A 17,487-nucleotide genomic window follows, 5' to 3' on the forward strand; every position below is an offset into this window, starting at 1 on the left:
CCTGGGTCCTCCTCTTCCCCAGGGACAACGTCCCTCCCTGCCTCCACTCCACCCTGGGGTGGGATCCCTGCTCATGGGGATGATCCCACCCTGGTCTCCTCCCACCCCAGGATGGGGTCTCTGCTTTGGAGGTACTCCCATCCTGGTCCCTCACTCTATGAGGAGGTCTCTGCTGTGAGCCTTACCCCACCTCGGTTCCCCCTACACCCCCCCATTCAAAGACGACACCGACCTCAGCTCCTCCCTCCCACCAGTCACCCCATATCCCGCCCTGTCCCCCTCCTGCTGTCCATGTGCCAGGCCAGGCCGTCCCCACGGGGACAAGTCCTTGCCCTGTGGTGGACCTTGCCCTCCCTGCCACTTCCCGACAGAGTTTGGACTCGGAGCTGAAGGCAGCCTGGGCTCCTCTGTGCCACCATGGAGGTGAGCCCGAGCTGGCGGGGGAGCCCCTCGCTGCCCCCTTCCGCCTCCACGGGGCTTGGGTTGGCCGTCTCCCATACCCCGCCACCACCACCTCTCCGTGCCCCCAGGTCTCCAAGAAGCTGATCAACTCGGTGGCAAGCTGTGCTGACGACTCCCTGGCCGGGCTGGTGGCCTGCAACCCCGGCCTGCAGCTGCTGCGGGGCCACCGGGTGGTCCTGCGCTCCGACCTGGCGGCCATCCGCGGCCGGGTGGCTCTGCTGTCGGGAGGGGGCTCTGGCCACGAGCCTGCCCACGCAGGTGAGCCCCTCACCGCCGCCACCACCACCCCCCCGGGCTGGCTGCCCCCCGGGACAGCCCCTGAGAGCCCCCCCTGCTCCTCCAGGGTACGTCGGGCAGGGCATGCTGACCGGCGTGGTGGCCGGCGCCGTCTTCACCTCCCCGGCCGTGGGCAGCATCTTGGCTGCCGTCAGAGCGGTGACGCAGGCGGGAGCAGGTAAGGGGCAGGGGGGGAAGGACCTGGTGGGGGTTGCTGCTTGGGCTTTCACCTCCTTGCTTTGCCTGAGCTTCACCTCCAAACCCTCCTCTTCCTCCAGCTGGCACCCTCCTGATCGTGAAGAACTACACCGGGGACCGGCTGAACTTCGGGCTGGCGCTGGAGCGGGCGCGGGCGGAGGGCGCCGACGTCAGGATGGTGGTGGTGGGGGATGACAGCGCCTTTGCTGCCCCCAAGAAGGCTGGCAGGAGAGGCTTGTGTGGCACCATCCTGGTGCACAAGGTCTGGAGGCAGGCAGCTGGTGGTGCACAAGCTCCTGGCCCTGTGGGGCTGCCCCCAAGAAGGCTGGCAGGCGATGCTTGTGTGGCACCATCCTGGTGCACAAGGTCTGGAGGCAGGCAGCTGGTGGTGCCCAAGCTCCTGGCCCTGTGGGGCTGCCCCCAGGAAAGCTGGCAGGCGAGGCTTGTGTGGCACCATCCTGGTGCACAAGGGCTGGAGGCAGGCAGCTGGTGGTGCCCAAGCTCCTGGCCCTGTGGGGCTGCCCCCAAGAAGGCTGGCAGGCGATGCTTGTGTGGCACCATCCTGGTGCACAAGGTCTGGAGGCAGGCAGCTGGTGGTGCCCAAGCTCCTGGCCCTGTGGGGCTGCCCCCAGGAAAGCTGGCAGATGAGGCTTGTGTGGCACCATCCTGGTGCACAAGGGCTGGAGGCAGGCAGCTGGTGGTGCACAAGCTCCTGGCCCTGTGGGGCTGCCCCCAGGAAGGCTGGCAGGCGAGGCTTGTGTGGCACCATCCTGGTGCACAAGGGCTGGAGGCAGGCAGCTGGTGGTGCACAAGCTCCTGGCCCTGTGGGGCTGCCCCCAGGAAAGCTGGCAGATGAGGCTTGTGTGGCACCATCCTGGTGCACAAGGGCTGGAGGCAGGCAGCTGGTGGTGCCCAAGCTCCTGGCCCTGTGGTGCTGCCCCCAGGAAGGCTGGCAGATGAGGCTTGTGTGGCACCATCCTGGTGCACAAGGGCTGGAGGCAGGCAGCTGGTGGTGCACAAGCTCCTGGCCCTGTGGTGCTGCCCCCAGGAAAGGTGGCAGATGAGGCTTGTGTGGCACCATCCTGGTGCACAAGGTCTGGAGGCAGGGAGCTGGTGGTGCACAAGCTCCTGGCCCTGTGGGGCTGCCCCCAGGAAAGGTGGCAGATGAGGCTTGTGTGGCACCATCCTGGTGCACAAGGGCTGGAGGCAGGGAGCTGGTGGTGCCCCAGCTCCTGGCCCTGTGGGGCTGCCCCCAGGAAGGCTGGCAGGCGAGGCTTGTGTGGCACCATCCTGGTGCACAAGGGCTGGAGGCAGGCAGCTGGTGGTGCACAAGCTCCTGGCCCTGTGGGGCTGCCCCCAGGAAGGCTGGCAGGCGAGGCTTGTGTGGCACCATCCTGGTGCACAAGGGCTGGAGGCAGGGAGCTGGTGGTGCCCCAGCTCCTGGCCCTGTGGGGCTGCCCCCAGGAAGGCTGGCAGATGAGGCTTGTGTGGCACCATCCTGGTGCACAAGGTCTGGAGGCAGGCAGCTGGTGGTGCCCAGGCTCCTGGCCCTGTGGGGTTTGGGGGAGGGATGGAATGGAGCCCCCACCACCCATGCTTTTGCCCTTTGCAGGTGGCAGGGGCTCTGGCTGAGGCAGGGGCGAGCTTGAATGAGATCTTTGAGAAGGTGTCAGCAGTCACCAAAGCCATGGGTATGTGTGTGGAACACCCTGGGGGCTCTGCCTTGTCCCCCAACCCCCATCCCTTATATCCCTCTTGGTATTTCACAGCCCCCAGGGCAAATCAGATTCTGCCCCCCCAGGCTTAACCTCACCTCTCTCCCCACACAGGTACCCTGGGGCTCAGCCTGTCTCCCTGCAGTGTCCCGGGCTCCAAGCCCACCTTCCAGCTGGCTGAGGATGAGATGGAGCTGGGCCTGGGTGAGGATCTGCCCCCCATGGCCCTGGCACCATTGCCAGGTGTGGGAGGTGCCCCCAGCGTGGGCTGATGCCACCCTCCCTCCACAGGGATCCACGGCGAGGCAGGGGTGCGCAGGATGAAGGTGAGTGGGGGGCCTGCTGCCCTCCCCCCCAAAGCATCCTGCTGCCCAGCACTGCCCTCACAGCCCCCACTCTGCCCCCTCCCAGCTGCTGCCGGCAGATGAAGCGGTGGAGAGGATGGTGGCTCACATGACAGACCCCTCCAACGCCTCCCGCCTGCCCCTCGGCCCTGGTGAGCCTCCCCCCGGCCCTCCGCAGCCTCCCCCAGCTCAGGGGCCTCATTCTGCTCCCCCCCCTACAGGCTCCTCCGTGGTGCTGGTGGTGAACAACCTGGGAGGGTTGTCCTACCTGGAGCTGGGCATCGTGGCTGGCGCCGCTGTGCGCTGCCTGGGTGAGTTGGGGGGCAGGGGGGGAGGCTCTGGTGTGCCCCCAGGGCTCAGCACTGGGACCTTCAGCAGTGGTTTGGCTGAGGCTGTTGGGGCACCCTCAGTCACTTGGCAGGTGACACTACACTGGCTGGCAGTGTGGACATGCTTGGAGCCTCTGCAGAAGGGTCTGGCCAGGCTGGATCCATGGCAGGAGGTTCACCAAGGCCAAGAGCTGGGTCCTGCACTTGGCTCACAACCACCCCAGGAAGGCTCCAGGCTGGGGGCAGAGGGGCTGGAAACTGCCTGGTGGGAAAGGAGCTGGCAGGGGGAGCAGCTGGAGGTGAGCCAGGGGGTGCCCAGGTGGCCAAGGAGGCCACCAGCAGCCTGGCCTGGAGCAGCAAGAGTGTGGCCAGCAGGAGCAGGGCAGGGATTGTCCCCTGGGCTGGGCACTGCGGAGGCCACAGCTGGAATCCTGGGGTCAGTTTTGGGCCTCTCACTGCCAGAAGGACATTGAGGAGCTGGAGCAGGGCAGAGAAGGGCAACGAAGGTGGGGAAGGGGCTGGAGAAGAGGGCTGGGGAGGAGCAGCTGAGGGAGCTGGGGGTGTTGAGCCTGGAGAGAAGGAGGCTGAGGGGAGAGCTGGCTCTCTGCAGCTCCCTGCAAGGAGGCTGCAGCCAGGTGGAATTCAAGCTCTTCTCCCAAGCAGAAAGTGCTGGGACAAGAGGCAGTGGCCTCAAGTTGCCCCAGGGGAGGTTTAGGTTGGACATAAGGAGCAGTTTCTTGCCCTTGAGGGTTGTAAAGGCCTGGCCCAGGCTGCCCAGGGCAGTGGTGGAGTCCCCATCCCTGGATGGGTTTCCAAGCCCTGGAGCTGTGGTGCTGAGGGCCATGGTTTGGTGGTGCCCTGGCAGTGCTGGGGGAAGGGTTTGGGGCTCCATGATCTTGAGAGTGTTCTCCAGTCAAAGCCATTCTGTGCCTCCCTGATTCCCTGGCCTCTGGAGAGCCTTTCCCCCCTCCCTGAGCCCCTGCCGTGCCCACAGAGCGCAGAGGCGTCCGCATCGCCCGGGCCCTGCTGGGCTCCTTCATGACGGCCCTGGAGATGGCTGGGGTGTCCCTCACCCTCCTCCTGGTGGATGAAGAGCTTGTGAGGCTGATTGGTGAGTGCCTGGTGCCCTGGGATGGGGACCTGGCATGCCCTGGGCGTTGGGACATCCAGCACAGGAGGTCAAGGGAGTGTCCTGCGCAGCCTGGTGAGGAGGCAGCCAGGGGCCCCTGAGCCAGCACCCAGCCTCCTGTCACCTCCTCCTGCTCCAGATGCCAAGACCACGGCCATGGCTTGGCCCAACCTGGCTGCAGCACCTGCAACGAGCCAGAGACAGGAGCTGCCAGCACCAAAGGAGGGACCAGGGACCGTGCAGCATCAGGCCACCACGGGTACAGGCAGCTGGGGGGGGGGCTCAGGGGCTCAGGTCCCTCAGGGCTCTCACCTTCCCACACCTCAGTTTCCCTCTCTCCTCTGGGGGTGGATAAGGGGAGCTATCCTCCCTCCTCCTGGGTGCCACCCTCCTCCTGGGTGCCACCCTCCTCCTGGGTGCCACCCTCCTCCTGGGTGCCCTCCTGTCCTGAGAGATATCCCTTCCTGGGTGCCACCCTCCTGTCCTGGGTGCCATCCTCCTCCTGGGTGCCATCCCCTCCTGGGTGCCCTCCTGTCCTGAGAGATAGCCCATCCTGGGTGCCATCCTCCTGTCCTGGGTGCCATCCTCCTGTCCTGGGTGCCATCCTCCTCCTGGGTGCCATCCCCTCCTGGGTGCCCTCCTGTCCTGAGAGATAGCCCATCCTGGGTGCCATCCTCCTGTCCTGGGTGCCATCCTCCTCCTGGGTGCCATCCCCTCCTGGGTGCCCTCCTGTCCTGAGAGATAGCCCATCCTGGGTGCCATCCTCCTGTCCTGGGTGCCATCCTCCTGTCCTGGGTGCCACCCCCTCCTGGGTGCCACCCCCTCCCGGGTGCCACCCCCTCGTGGCAGGGCCCAGCACGGCAAGGGTGCAGCTGGTGCTGGGGAGGGTGTGCAGCGCCCTGCTCAGCATGGAGGAGCAGCTGAACGAGCTGGATCGCGCTGCCGGGGACGGGGACTGCGGCCACACGCACGCCCGGGCTGCCCGAGGTGGGTGCTGGCACCTCGGGGGGGTGCTGCTGGGGGCTTGTGGGGACAGGGTGCCCCAGCTGTCACGTCCCAGGAGTGGGGACTTCCCTGGGACTGCCACTGCCTGGGGAATGGGGGAGACTCCAGGTGTTATCTCCAGCTGGGGAGCAGGTCCTGTCCCCTCTGAGCCGGCCCTCCCTGGGGGGCAGAGAGGGTCCCCTCTGAGCCGTCCCTTCCTGGGGGGCAGAGAGGGTCCCCTCTGAGCCGTCCCTCCCTGGGGGGCAGAGAGGGTCCCCTCTGAGCCGTCCCTTCCTGGGGGGCAGAGAGGGTCCCCTCCGAGCCGTCCCTCCCTGGGGGGCAGAGAGGGTCCCCTCTGAGCCGTCCCTCCCTGGGGGGCAGAGAGGGTCCCCTCTGAGCCGTCCCTCCCTGGGGGGCAGAGAGGGTCCCCTCCGAGCCGTCCCTCCCTGGGGGGCTGAGAGGGTCCCCTCCGAGCTGGCCCTCCCTGGGGGGCAGAGAGGGTCCCCTCCAATAGATCCCTTCCTGAGGGGGTGTCCCCGCAGTCCATACTTCCCTAGGGGACAGGGAACCACTGCCTCCTCTGCTGGCCCTCCCTAGGGGCCAGGCTCCTCGCACCCTGGGAGCCACGGCCCCCCAAATCTCCCTGCCTCCAGCGGCAGCTGCCCCAGGGCGTTGGAGGGGGCTGGCCCTGCTTGCCCCCAGGCATCCTTAGCTAGCCCTTGGGCAATTAGGTGTTCCCCCAGCTGGCCCCCACGGGGCCGCAGGAAGGTTCCCATCCCGCCCTCCTCCTCCATCCCTGCAGCCATCCAGGAGTGGCTGCGTGCGGGGCCGCCGCCGGCAGCCCCAGCCCAGCTCCTCTCCGCCCTGGCTGACCTGCTGCTGGAGAAGATGGGTGGCTCCTCTGGTGTGGTGAGTGCAGGGGGGCTGGTTTGTCACCCTGGGGGGCCCCACTCGTGCCCCTTCCCCCCCACCTCCCAACCGCGGGGTGGTGCCTGTGTCCCCGCAGCTCTACGGGCTGTTCCTGACGGCAGCCGCCCGGCCCCTGCTCCGCCGCAGCGACCTCCCGGCGTGGGCCGATGCCATGGATGCTGGCATCCAAGCCATGCAGAAGTGAGTGACGCGGGACCCCCCCCCACCCCCACCCTGGGGACCTGCCTGGGCCCCCCCAAATCCTCTGCAGGGTCCTAGCAAGCCCATCCCTGCCTCAACCCCACGCAGGTACGGCGGAGCCGCGCCGGGGGACAGGACGATGGTGAGTGCCGGTGGCCTGGGGCACGCCAGGCAGCGCCACCCCGGTGCCCACAGGCCCTGGTGGCCGCCAGCTGGGCCACAGCCACGGTTCTCAGCCCTTGTGCCCATCTGTCCCAGCTGGACTCGCTGTGTGCTGCAGCACAGGCTCTGCACGCCCTGCGCAGCCCTGGGGCCGAGCTGCTCCCGGTGCTTTCCGCTGCTGTGCAGGTACTGGCAGGGGGGCAGGGGACGTCTGGGAAGGGGGCTGGCATCTGCACGTCCCTGGGGACAAGCAGGGCCACCTCCCTCTGCAGTGCCCTGGGGCAGCTGCCACTGGATGCAAGAGAGAGTTGGGAGCTGTGTGAGGAGGGTGTGAGGAGCCTGTCCCCTAGGGAGGGACACCTGAGGAGGGGTTGGTCTCCTGTGCCCTAGGAAAGCAGGGACTGTGGGGACAATCCTCCCTCAGGAAGGGAGGGCTTGGAGGGGACCCTGTCCCTCAGGAAGGGAGGGCTTGGAGGGGACCCTGTCCCTCAGGAAGGGATGGCCTGAAGGGGATAGCTGAGGAGGGGACCCTGTCCCTTAGGAAGGGATGGCTTGGAGGGGATAGCTGAGGAGGGGACCCTGTCCCTCAGGAAGGGATGGCTTGGAGGGGAGAGCTGAGGAGGGGACCCTGTCCCTCAGGAAGGGAGGGCTTGGAGGGGATAGCTGAGGAGGGGACCCTGTCCCTTAGGAAGGGATGGCTTGGAGGGGATAGCTGAGGAGGGGACCCTGTCCCTCAGGAAGGGAGGGCTTGGAGGGGATAGCTGAGGAGGGGACCCTGTCCCTTAGGAAGGGATGGCTTGGAGGGGATAGCTGAGGAGGGGACCCTGTCCCTCAGGAGGGGATGGCTTGGAGGGGATAGCTGAGGAGGGGACCCTGTCCCTTAGGAGGGGATGGCTTGGAGGGGAGAGCTGAGGAGGGGACCCTGTCCCTTAGGAGGGGATGGCTTGGAGGGGATAGCTGAGGAGGGGACCCTGTCCCTTAGGAAGGGATGGCTTGGAGGGGAGAGCTGAGGAGGGGACTCTGTCCCTTAGGAGGGGATGGCTTGGAGGGGAGAGCTGAGGAGGGGACTCTGTCCCTTAGGAAGGGATGGCTTGGAGGGGATAGCTGAGGAGGGGACCCTGTCCCTTAGGAGGGGATGGCTTGGAGGGGAGAGCTGAGGAGGGGACTCTGTCCCTTAGGAAGGGATGGCTTGGAGGGGAGAGCTGAGGAGGGGACCCTGTCCCTTAGGAAGGGACAGCTGAAGGGAGTCTGTCCCCCATGAGAAAACAACTCAGGCTCCCCCATTCCCCGAGCAGTGCCAATCCCAGGCAAGTCCCCACTCCTGGGAGGTGCCAGCTGGGGTACCCTCTGCCCCCCCAGCCCCCATCCCATGTCCCCCCAGCTGTGCTAACACCAGGCTGGGAGGGATGAACTGGGGGTGGGGATCACCGTGCCGGTTGCCCAGGCTGCTCCTGGCACCTCTCCTGGGGTTGCTTTGTCCCTCTCCATCCTTGTCTGTTTTTTGTCCCCACCCCCTGGCAGAGTGCAGAGGCAGCAGCAGAGGCCACCAGGACCATGGAGGCTGGAGCAGGCAGAGCCAGTTACATCAGCTCAGCCCAGCTGCTGCAGCCTGACCCCGGGGCTGTGGCAGCGGCAGGGGTGCTGCGAGCGGTGCTGGAGGGGCTGCAGGGCTGAGGGCAGCAGGGCATCACCTCCAGAAGCCAGGAAGGGCCTTGAGAGTAACCCCCCATGGGCCCCAAATAAACCTTTGTGGTCACCCAAAGCTGGCCTGGAGCATCCATCCCCCTGAGAGGGTGGTGGGGCTGTACCCAGCTCCTCCAGGATGTGTCCCCCCACCCAAGGGGCACAGCAGTAGAGAGGTGCAGCTGGTGCTGTGCTCCTGGGGGAGGGAGGAAGGAAGCTGCTGGGGTGGCCACCAGCCCTCCTCACGAGGTGCTGGGAGGGGAAGCCACAGGGCTCATGAGGTCCCAGGCACAGGGTGGGGGTGAGGAGAGGGTTGGTGCCTTGCTGCAAGGACACTGAGGAGCTGGAGCAGGGCCAGAGAAGGGCAACCAAGCTGGGGAAGGGGCTGGAGAAGAGGGCTGGGGAGGAGCAGCTGAGGGAGCTGGGGGTGTTGAGCCTGGAGCAAAGGAGGCTGAGGGGAGAGCTCCTGGCTCTCTGCAGCTCCCTGCAAGGAGCTTGGAGCCATTGAGAGAATCAAGAGCTGAGGGACAACAGGCTGGGGGGGAAACCTTCTGGCTCTTTCCAGGTGGGGGTTGGTCTCTGTTCCCAAGGACCAAGAGGCAATGGCCTCAGGATGCCCCAGGGGAGGTTTGGGTTGGCCATGAGGAACAATTTCCTGCCCTTGAGGGTTGCCAAGGCCTGGCCCAGGCTGCCCAGGGCAGTGGTGGAGTCCCCATGCCTGGAAGGGCTTCGGAGCCCTGGAGAGGTGGTGCTGAGGGCCATGGCTTGGTGCTGCCCTGGCAGTGCTGGGTTGGACCTTCAAGGTCCCTTCCAACCAAAACTAATCTATGAAAGGGACAAAGAGGAAGCAGGGGACAGGGTGGAGCAGACAAAGAGCCAGCAAGGACAATGCAGATCCTCAGAGGTGACACAAACCCCAGGACCTGCTCCCCAGGCACCCACTGCTGCCACCCCAGCTCCTGGGACCCCCACCCCTCTTGACCCCAAGAAGGTGGGTACAGAAACATTGCAGAAGGCAGCATTTATTACAAGTCCATGAGGGTCCCAGGGAGACCCCTTGGCTGGTCCCACACCCCTGGGGGTGGAGGAAGTGGCAGCAGCAGCTCAGGGAAGGGCAAGGCATGGTGGTGCTGCCTGCTCTGGTGGCTTCTGACCCAGGGAGGCTCTTGACAGCTCTGGCTGCAGCCTTGAAGGGTGCAGGGAGGGCTTGGCACAGCTGGATGGGACAGAGCTGGCACGTGGAGGTCTGAGGACAGGGGCAGCAGCATCAGAAATAGAAATGCAGAAGCATCAGAGAAATCTCGTGGCCAGCAGCAGTGGGGAAGTGATTGCCCAGGGGCACTGGGCACTGCTGAGGCCACAGCTGGAATCCTGAGGTCAGTTGTGGGCCTCTCACTGCCAGAAGGGCATTGAGGAGCTGGAGCAGGGCCAGAGAAGGGCAACCAGGCTGGGGAAGGGGCTGGAGAAGAGGGCTGGGGAGGAGCAGCTGAGGGAGCTGGGGGTGTTGAGCCCTGGAGCAGAGGAGGCTGAGGGGAGACCTTCTGGCTCCCTGCAGCTCCCTGCAAGGAGGCTGGAGCCAGGTGGGGGTTGGGCTCTTGTGCCAAGGAGCAAGTGACAGCACAAGAGGGAATGTCCTGGAGCTGAGATTCAGGTTGGCCATGAGGAACAGTTTCTTGCCCTTAAGGGTTGTCAAGGCCTGGCCCAGGCTGCCCAGGGCAGTGCTGGAGGCTCCATCCCTGGAGGGGCTTCAAGGCAGTGGAGCTGTGGTGCTGAGGGCCATGGTTTGGTGGTGCCCTGGCAGTGAAGATCTCTCCAACCCAAACATTTCCATGATTCCATGATCCCACTGCTGCTGCCTGCAGCAGGCAGGAGGCCAATACAAGGAGGCCACAAAGGAGGCGAAGGAACCTTCTCAGCACAGCCCCATCTCTGCCACAGGGGAGCTGAGCCCATTCCTCACACAGGCAGAGGAGCATCAGGAGCAGGAAGCAGGAGTTCCTGGCCAGGGTGAGGCTGGAGGGAGCTGGCAGAGCAGGCAGGGAAGTGCTGGAGTTGAAGGGCTCAGGGCCGGCAGCCCCAGGAGGAGCAGGAGAAGCCTCGGGTGTCAGCGCTCGGCGGCGAGCAGCGGCTGTGGGGAGAGCCTGAGTGACCCCAGTGCCCGCAACCCCTTCTCCAACCCCTTCCCCAGCCCCAGGGGCAGACCACCCAGAGCTCCCCAGAGCCCCCCTGTGAGCTGGTGTGGCCCCAGAGCTGGTACCTGTTGAGCGTCCGGGCAGTCGGCGTCGGGGCGCTTCCAGCTGGGCCTGGCCAGGGCACCCAGCACCAGCACCCCGAAGAGGAGGAGCAGCAGCCCCAGGCTGTTGGCAAAGACAGCCTCAGGGGGCAGGAGCTTGTATGCAGCTGTCCCATTCTTCCTGGGGAGGGGGGCAGAAAAGGCACCTAAGAGCTTCTTCCCTGGTTCCCCTCAGCAGGGAGCTCTGCAGCTTAACCTCACTGCTGAGGCTGAAACCTGCTCGCTTCCCCTCGCTGCCGCAGGCAACCAGCGGCCCCAAGCCCCCTCCCTCCCTGCCTCCCCTGCCCAGCCCCGTGCTCACAGGCTGAAGAAAAGCTTCTCATTGATGCCTGACAGACAGGAGGCCAGGGACAGCATGAGGATGGTGGAGCCAAAGAAGACGTGGAGGGGTTTGTAGAGGGCACGCAGCCAGGCAGGAGCCCAGGGCAGCAGGAAGGCAGCGAGGCCGGCCAGCCACTGCGGGGAGCAGAGGGCAGGGTGAGCAGCCCGAGGGCTGGGGGGCAGGGGTGGGGATGAGGACTGAAGCAGCACCCACCTGGCAGGAGAAGAGGAGAACAGTGGCCAGCCCCAGCCAGCTGTGCAGGGAGTACATGTTGGGGGTCCCTTGCTGGTTGTGGAAGCGGAAGACAGCTGCCAGCCCCAGCACGGCCAAGGTGAAGGCAGCCAGGGCCAGCCCAGCGTGGAGCAGCTTCCAGGGCAGCTTGGGGCCGGTCCAGGCAGGGGGCAGGCGGTACACCAGGGCTGCTGTAGGCAGAGAATCCCCCAGACCCAGCATGGTGAGGTGGGAAGGGAGCTCTGGAGCTCAGCCAGCCCCCTGCCCCAGCAGGGCACCCCCAGCAGCTTGCCCAGCAGCACAGTGCCCAGGGGGGGTTGCCAGCTCTCCACACCAGGACACTCCACAACCTCTCTGGGCAGCCTGCTCCAGGCCTCCAGCACCCTCACCCCAAACAACTTTCTCCTCAGCTTCAGAGGCAACCTCCTGCCTGCCACTTTGTGCCCTCTGCCCCTGGGCCTGGCCCTGGGCACCACTCAGCAGAGTCTGGCCCCAGCCTCTTGCCCCCCCCAGCTCCTTTAGCTCTTGCTGAGCATTGCTCAGCTGCCCTCTGGGGCTGCTCTTCTGCAGGCTCCACAGCCCCAGGGCTCTCAGCCTTTGCTCCTCACAGAGCTGCTCCAGGCCCCTCCAGAGCCTCCCCTGGACTCTCTCCAGCAGTTCTGTTGAGCTGGGGAGCCCAGAGCTGGCCCCAGTGCTCCAGCTGTGGCCTGAGTGGGGCAGAGTAGAGGGGCAGGAGAACTTCCCTCGACCTACTATCCACACTCTTCTTCATGCCCCCCAGGAGACCATTGGCCTTCTTGGCCCCCAGGGCCCACTGCTGGCTCAGGAAGGAGCTGTGCTGGCAGCACACCTCCCAGCCACTCACCTGCACCATACAGCACCACCATGCCTGTCACCATCAGCACCGGGTGCCAGTTGAAGGTCCGGGCGCTGCCATCCAGAGCGAAGCCTCCACGCCAGTACTGGCACCAGGCACTGACAAAGGCCACACACACAACGCCCAGGAGAGCCAGGAGGGCACTGAAGGGCAGGAAAGGCAGGTCCCACATCACAGTGCCTGGCTGCTGGCTGCTGGGGAAGAGCAAGTTGAGCGTTGAGGCTCCCTTGGGGACCGCCGGCAGCCAGCCCCAGCCCTCAGCTGCCTGCAGCCAGCCCCAGGGAGGAGCCAGGCCACAAGGGGAAGCAGGCAAACCCAAAGAGGGGTGGCCCTAAACCAGCTGCTGCCCATGCAGTGTGAGACTGGGCCCTTCAGAGCCAGATCTCTGGGCACCAGCACGCTGCACCCCAAGGAAGAGGGCACCACAGAGGGTCTGAAGTGTCTCCTGTAACCCCAGCCCCACTGCATTGTGTGTGTCCCCCCCCCCCCAGTAATTCCTTCCCTCTCACACATCCCTGCTCTTTCCAACCCCTCAGCACCCCCAAATCTGCACCTCAGCCACACTTCCATCCCCCCCACTGGCACCTGCACTCCCTCTCAAGCCCTCCTCAGCACCTTCTATCTCCCCCAGCTGCACCCACAGCAGAGGGCTCACCCCAAATGGGTGCAAAGAGACAGCCTGCCCTGGATCCTGGCAGCCCCCAGCACCCTTCTACCCACTCTGTGCCAGCAGCAGTTCCATGGGTGGGGCAAGAGCCTCTCAGGCAAGACCCTGCCCTCAGGGTGCTGCCCCTCAGCCCACAGGGCTGGAGCAGGGGACTGGCAGGAGTGGGGCTGTGCTCATTTGCCTGGCCATTTGCATCTGCCTCCAGAAATAGCTATCTGTGTCCCCTGGTGGGGCAGGGGTTGGCTCTGTCCCCACCCAGATCAGCCACCCATGGGACCATGAGCTCAGCCACCCACTCTCTCTGAGGCCTGCCAGTGCTGGTCACAGGGCTCAGCAACCCCACACTTCCCTCAAAGCCAGTACCCCACAGCAGCCCTAAAGGGGATGTGAAGTCTGGCCCCAAGGCTGCTCCAGACCTGGTGACACAGGGCCTGGCCCCACAGCTCCCCCAGAGCCTGGGCATGTGGGGTCTGGACTCAGGATTCCCTCGCTGCCAGGGCTCTGCAGCTCCCCTAGACCCGGTGGCACAGGGCCTGGCCCCACAGCTCCCCAGAAGCCTGGGGACGTGGGGCCCGGCCCCACGGCTCCTCCACAGCTCTTCCAGCCCCGGGGACAGAGGCCTGGCCCCACAGCTCCTCCAGGCCTGGTGGCACAGGGCCTGGCCCCATGGCTCCCTCTGACCTGGCGACACAGGGCCTGACCCCCCGGCTCCTCCAGGGCTCCTCCAGCCCCGGTGGCAGAGGTCAGGCCCCACAGCTCCCCTGAAGCCTGGTGACACACAGCCCGCCCCCACGGCTCCTGCGGCGCCGGCAACACGGGGCGGGCCCGAACCTAGGGCTCCTCCCGGCCTCGGGAGCACGGAGCCGGCCCCACGGCTCCCGCAGCCGCGGGGCAACCGGGGCCCGGCCTGCTCCCGGGGCCGTACCTCAGCCCCGCCCGCCGCCCGCTCGGCCCCGCCGCCCCCTCAGCCTCGCCGAGCGCCTCCATGTCGGCCGGCACCGCTCTGGCCTCCCGCCTCGATGGTGGCCGCCGCCCAAGCCTCCAGCGCCACACACCCCCCCACACCCCCGAGACCATAGAGAGCGGCGGCCAGAGCGGCGCCGCCCCTCCAGCGCCGCCACTTCCGCCGCCGCCTCTGTGGCTGCGCCGTTACCCTGGAGACGCAAGATGGCGGCCGCAGGTCAGCGCCCGGCCGCGGCCGGGCTGCGGGAGGCGGCGGGGACCACCGGCTACCCGCAGCACCGCGGGGAGCGGGAGCCATCGGCCGCTTACCGGCGCGGGGGTGCTGCGGGGGAACATCCCCCCTCCCCCCGCCCGGTGCTGAGGCCTCCTGAGGGACTGGGGTCGAGGGGGGCCGAGGGCTGCGTGAGGGGAGAAGAGGGTCCCGGGGGTCACGCAGGGAGGCCGAGGGGACTTGGAGACGACGCAGGGAGGGGATGGGATCGGGGGGCGGGCGGGGAGCTGCTCCTTTTCTCCCCCCACTTTTCTCCCTCCCCCTTCCACACCTCCCCCCCCCCAGCCCTGTGGCTTCCTTCGCTGAAGGAAGGACTCTGCTGCCGGGACATGGGGGACCCCAAGTCGTCCTGGCCCCCTTCATCCCTCATCCCTCCCAGCACCATCTCACCTCCCTCTGTGTCCCGTCCCTCCTTCCCCAGGCTGTCGGGAGCGGGCAGGAGGAGGGCTCTGTGCCACCTTGCTTGTGCCCAGCCAGCCTCCCTCCTTGCCTGTGTCCTCATCCCCAGCAGCCCCAGGCAGGGCTGGGCTGTCCAGGGGTGGGGTGAAGCAGGGCAGCGCTGGGGCACAGCGTGCCCAAACCTGTCCCTGTAGCGTGGCCTGCTCAGCACTGCCCAGCAGCTGCTGGCAGCCTGGGGGGGGGCAGGAACCTGCCTGGATGGTGCTGCCTGGGACTCACACACCTCCCTCATCCAGGAGCTGGGGGAAGGAGAGGCCAAAACCTGAGCCCTGGTGTGGGGTGAGCAGAAAGGGCAGATGGCTTCTCCAAGAGAGCTCATCCTGCAGAGCAGGGGCAGAGAGTGGCTCAGCGTGGCAGGAGCCATTGGGTTTGGCCCTGCTTGGAGCTTCCTGGCTGAGGAGGTTTGTGAGGTGCAGGGCAGGGGGTGGGGATGCAACCAAAACCTCTCTGTGTGTGTCCCAGCTCCAGGTCCTGGCTGTAAGGAGAGGCAACGCTGAGCCCTTCAGCTCCAAACCATGAGCTGGCTCTGCCCTTGGGCATGCTGGAGCTGAAGGCTCCAGTCCTTGGGGAGAGAAGATGCTCCAGACCAGCAACTACAGCCTGGTGCTGTTCCTGCAGTTTGTCCTCCTTTCCTATGACCTCTTTGTCAACTCCTTCTCGGAGCTGCTCCGCACGGCCCCCGCCGTCCAGCTCGTCCTCTTCATGTGAGCACGGGGTGGGCACAGCAGGCAGCACAGGGGGGAGGGCTGGGCTGGGGATCCCACCACCTCTCTCTCCTCCCTGCAGCATCCAGGACATTGCTATCCTCTTCAATGTCATCATCATCTTCCTCATGTTCTTCAACACCTTTGTCTTCCAAGCTGGGCTGGTCAACCTCCTCTTCCACAAGTTCAAGGGCACCATCCTGCTCTCAGCAGCCTACCTGGCCCTTAGCATCTCCTTCCACATCTGGCTTATGGTGAGCTGGGGTGGGCTTGGGGCTGCTCCTTTTGAAGGCCCTCTCTCATGAGAAGAAAGCCACTGCAGGGACAGTTTGGTGTCCACCCTGCCCCTGTGGTTGGCATCAGGCTGGAAGGGAGCTGCCCCCATCCCAGCCCCTTCCCTAAAGGCCGTGACCTGCTGGAAAATCCTCTTTCCCCTGGGCAGCTCCAGCTCTCTGCTGGCTCCCAGCAGCCCAGGCTGGGGTAATCCCCAGCTGAAGGCCACGACAGCAGCTCCTGTTTTACCTGGGATTAATCCCCAGCAAACACCAGAGCCTGGGGTGGGGAGCAGCCCCCTCTCTGCTGGCAGCACTGGGGGCTCTCAGGGGTCCTAGCACCACCCTTCCCTCCTCACATTCAGCTCCCTCTTGTCCCCTTCCCCTGCCACCACCACCTGGAGGAGCAGCCTCAAGCTCTGCCCAGGCCCTGAACACCCTCGGAGTGAGGCTGCATCCTCACTCCACTGCCCCAAAGCAAGAGGGGCAAACGGTTTGAACAGGGTTGGGGGCCCAGGTGGTGCCAGGGTGCCCAGCAGGCAGCAGGCACAGTGCTGCCCACACCATCCTGGCAGGGGATTGCCAGGGATTTGCAGGGATCTGGAGTCTGAAGCCAGAATAGGCCCTGGCTCGCTGGCTAAATCCCCTGAGCTGCTTAACTTTTGGGGTTGGGGGTGGGGGGTGGGGGGTGGTTAGCCCCTTCCCAGCCAGCCCAAGGGAGGCAGAGGTGTGGGGTGCTGCCCCTAAACTACCAGGGGTGTGATTCCTGCCTGCTGTCTGCCTGCCTGCCTCAGAACCTGCGCTGGCGAGACCCCAGCCGCTTCGTGTGGACCGAGAGCCTCCAGACCCTCTTCGTCTTCCAGCGGCTGGGTAAGGGCTCGTGGGCACAAGCTCCCTCCCAGGCTCCCACCCCTCCTGGGGAGCCTGTGGGGGCTGCCTAACCTCAGTTCTATTCTCAACCCCCCCCACAGCAGCCGTGCTCTACTGTTACTTCTACAAGAGGACAGCAGTGCACCTGGGGGACCCTCTCTTCTACCAGGACTCGCTCTGGCTGCGCAAGGAGTTTGCACACTTCCGGGGCTGATGGGGCCCCCAGCGAGCTCTGGGCCGCCCACCCCCCGCCCTCCTCGGCTTGCCGGCAGCCCCCAGCACCTCTCTGCCCTCTGCTGGCTCCGCTGGGGAAGGGTTCAGGCTCCTCCAGCTGCCTGTGTTCCGCCGGCGCCTGGCGCAGCTCGGCTGGCGGCAGGGGACTCCCAGCGCAGCCTGGCTGGCGGGGTGGGAAGGTCCAGCCCGGGGCTGCAGCTCCTGCTGGGACTTGAGTGCTTGTGGCAAGAGGGAAAGGAATAAAAGGGGATGAGTGTTGGGTTTGGTTTTTTTCCAGAAGTTTCCTGGTGTTTGTGCTCTCCAGCCAGGGCTTGTGGTGCACTAAGAGCCAGCAGGTCAGGGGAGGTTCTGCTGCCCTGGTGAGGCCACATCTGGAATGGAGTGTGGGTTCTGCAGTGCAAGAGACTGGGAGCTGCTGGAGAGGGTACAGCAAAGGGCTGCAAAGAGGCTGAGGGGACTGAGACATCTCTGATGAGGAAAGAGGGAAGGGATGGGGGCTGTTTAGCCTGGAGAAGAGCAGCCTGAGGGGGATCTCATCCATGCTGAGCAATACTTCAAGGGTGGGGGTCAGCAGGATGGGAGCAGGCTCAGTTCAGTGGTGCCCAGGACAAGGGGTTACAGGCACAAACTTGGACATAAGAAGTTCCTGGATGAGGAGGAACTTCTTTAATGTAAGGCTGAGGGAGCACTGGGACAGGCTGCCCAGAGAGGTGGTGGAGTCTCTATCTCTGGAGACATTCCAGACCCACCTGGGTGTGTTCCTGTGTGGCCTTCCCTAGGTGAGACTACCTCGGCAGGGGGGTTGGAGTGGATCATCTCCAGAGGTCCCTTCCCACCCTCACCATGCTGGGATTTGGGATACTCTCACTCCCAGTGATGGCAGCTGCCCTCCTGGTGGCCTTCCCCACCCTGCAGTTAGACTCCAAGGTGGC

General features: G+C 65.7%; 3 protein-coding genes across 3 annotated transcripts; 2 read left to right on the forward strand and 1 right to left on the reverse strand.

The window, feature by feature from the left end:
- Positions 1-262: 262 nt before the first annotated feature.
- On the forward strand, positions 263-8,471 carry TKFC (triokinase and FMN cyclase). The gene is made up of 17 exons (XM_054171970.1): positions 263-423; positions 531-720; positions 806-916; positions 1,017-1,198; positions 2,549-2,627; positions 2,766-2,855; positions 2,943-2,977; positions 3,063-3,147; positions 3,217-3,306; positions 4,319-4,435; positions 4,593-4,712; positions 5,303-5,440; positions 6,240-6,346; positions 6,444-6,547; positions 6,656-6,689; positions 6,806-6,895; positions 8,231-8,471. The coding sequence occupies exons 1-17, from the start codon at positions 418-420 to the stop codon at positions 8,381-8,383; spliced, it is 1,731 nt and encodes a 576-aa protein (XP_054027945.1). The 5' UTR covers positions 263-417; the 3' UTR covers positions 8,384-8,471.
- A 2,025-nt stretch (positions 8,472-10,496) lies between these two features.
- Positions 10,497-12,318, reverse strand: LOC104299789 (lysosomal membrane ascorbate-dependent ferrireductase CYB561A3). The gene is made up of 5 exons (XM_054171691.1): positions 12,104-12,318; positions 11,221-11,429; positions 10,987-11,141; positions 10,650-10,806; positions 10,497-10,520 (listed from the first exon to the last, which is right to left on the reverse strand). Exons 1-5 carry the CDS (start codon positions 12,285-12,287, stop codon positions 10,497-10,499), a joined length of 729 nt encoding a protein of 242 aa, XP_054027666.1. The 5' UTR covers positions 12,288-12,318.
- A 1,580-nt stretch (positions 12,319-13,898) lies between these two features.
- TMEM138 (transmembrane protein 138) lies at positions 13,899-16,641 on the forward strand. Its single transcript, XM_054171950.1, has 5 exons — positions 13,899-13,962; positions 14,938-15,179; positions 15,262-15,433; positions 16,246-16,321; positions 16,423-16,641. Exons 2-5 carry the CDS (start codon positions 15,052-15,054, stop codon positions 16,533-16,535), a joined length of 489 nt encoding a protein of 162 aa, XP_054027925.1. The 5' UTR covers positions 13,899-13,962; positions 14,938-15,051; the 3' UTR covers positions 16,536-16,641.
- The last annotated feature ends 846 nt before the right edge of the window (positions 16,642-17,487 follow it).

The sequence above is a fragment of the Dryobates pubescens genome, chromosome 22, assembly GCF_014839835.1.
Source record: "Dryobates pubescens isolate bDryPub1 chromosome 22, bDryPub1.pri, whole genome shotgun sequence".
NCBI lineage: Eukaryota > Metazoa > Chordata > Aves > Piciformes > Picidae > Dryobates > Dryobates pubescens.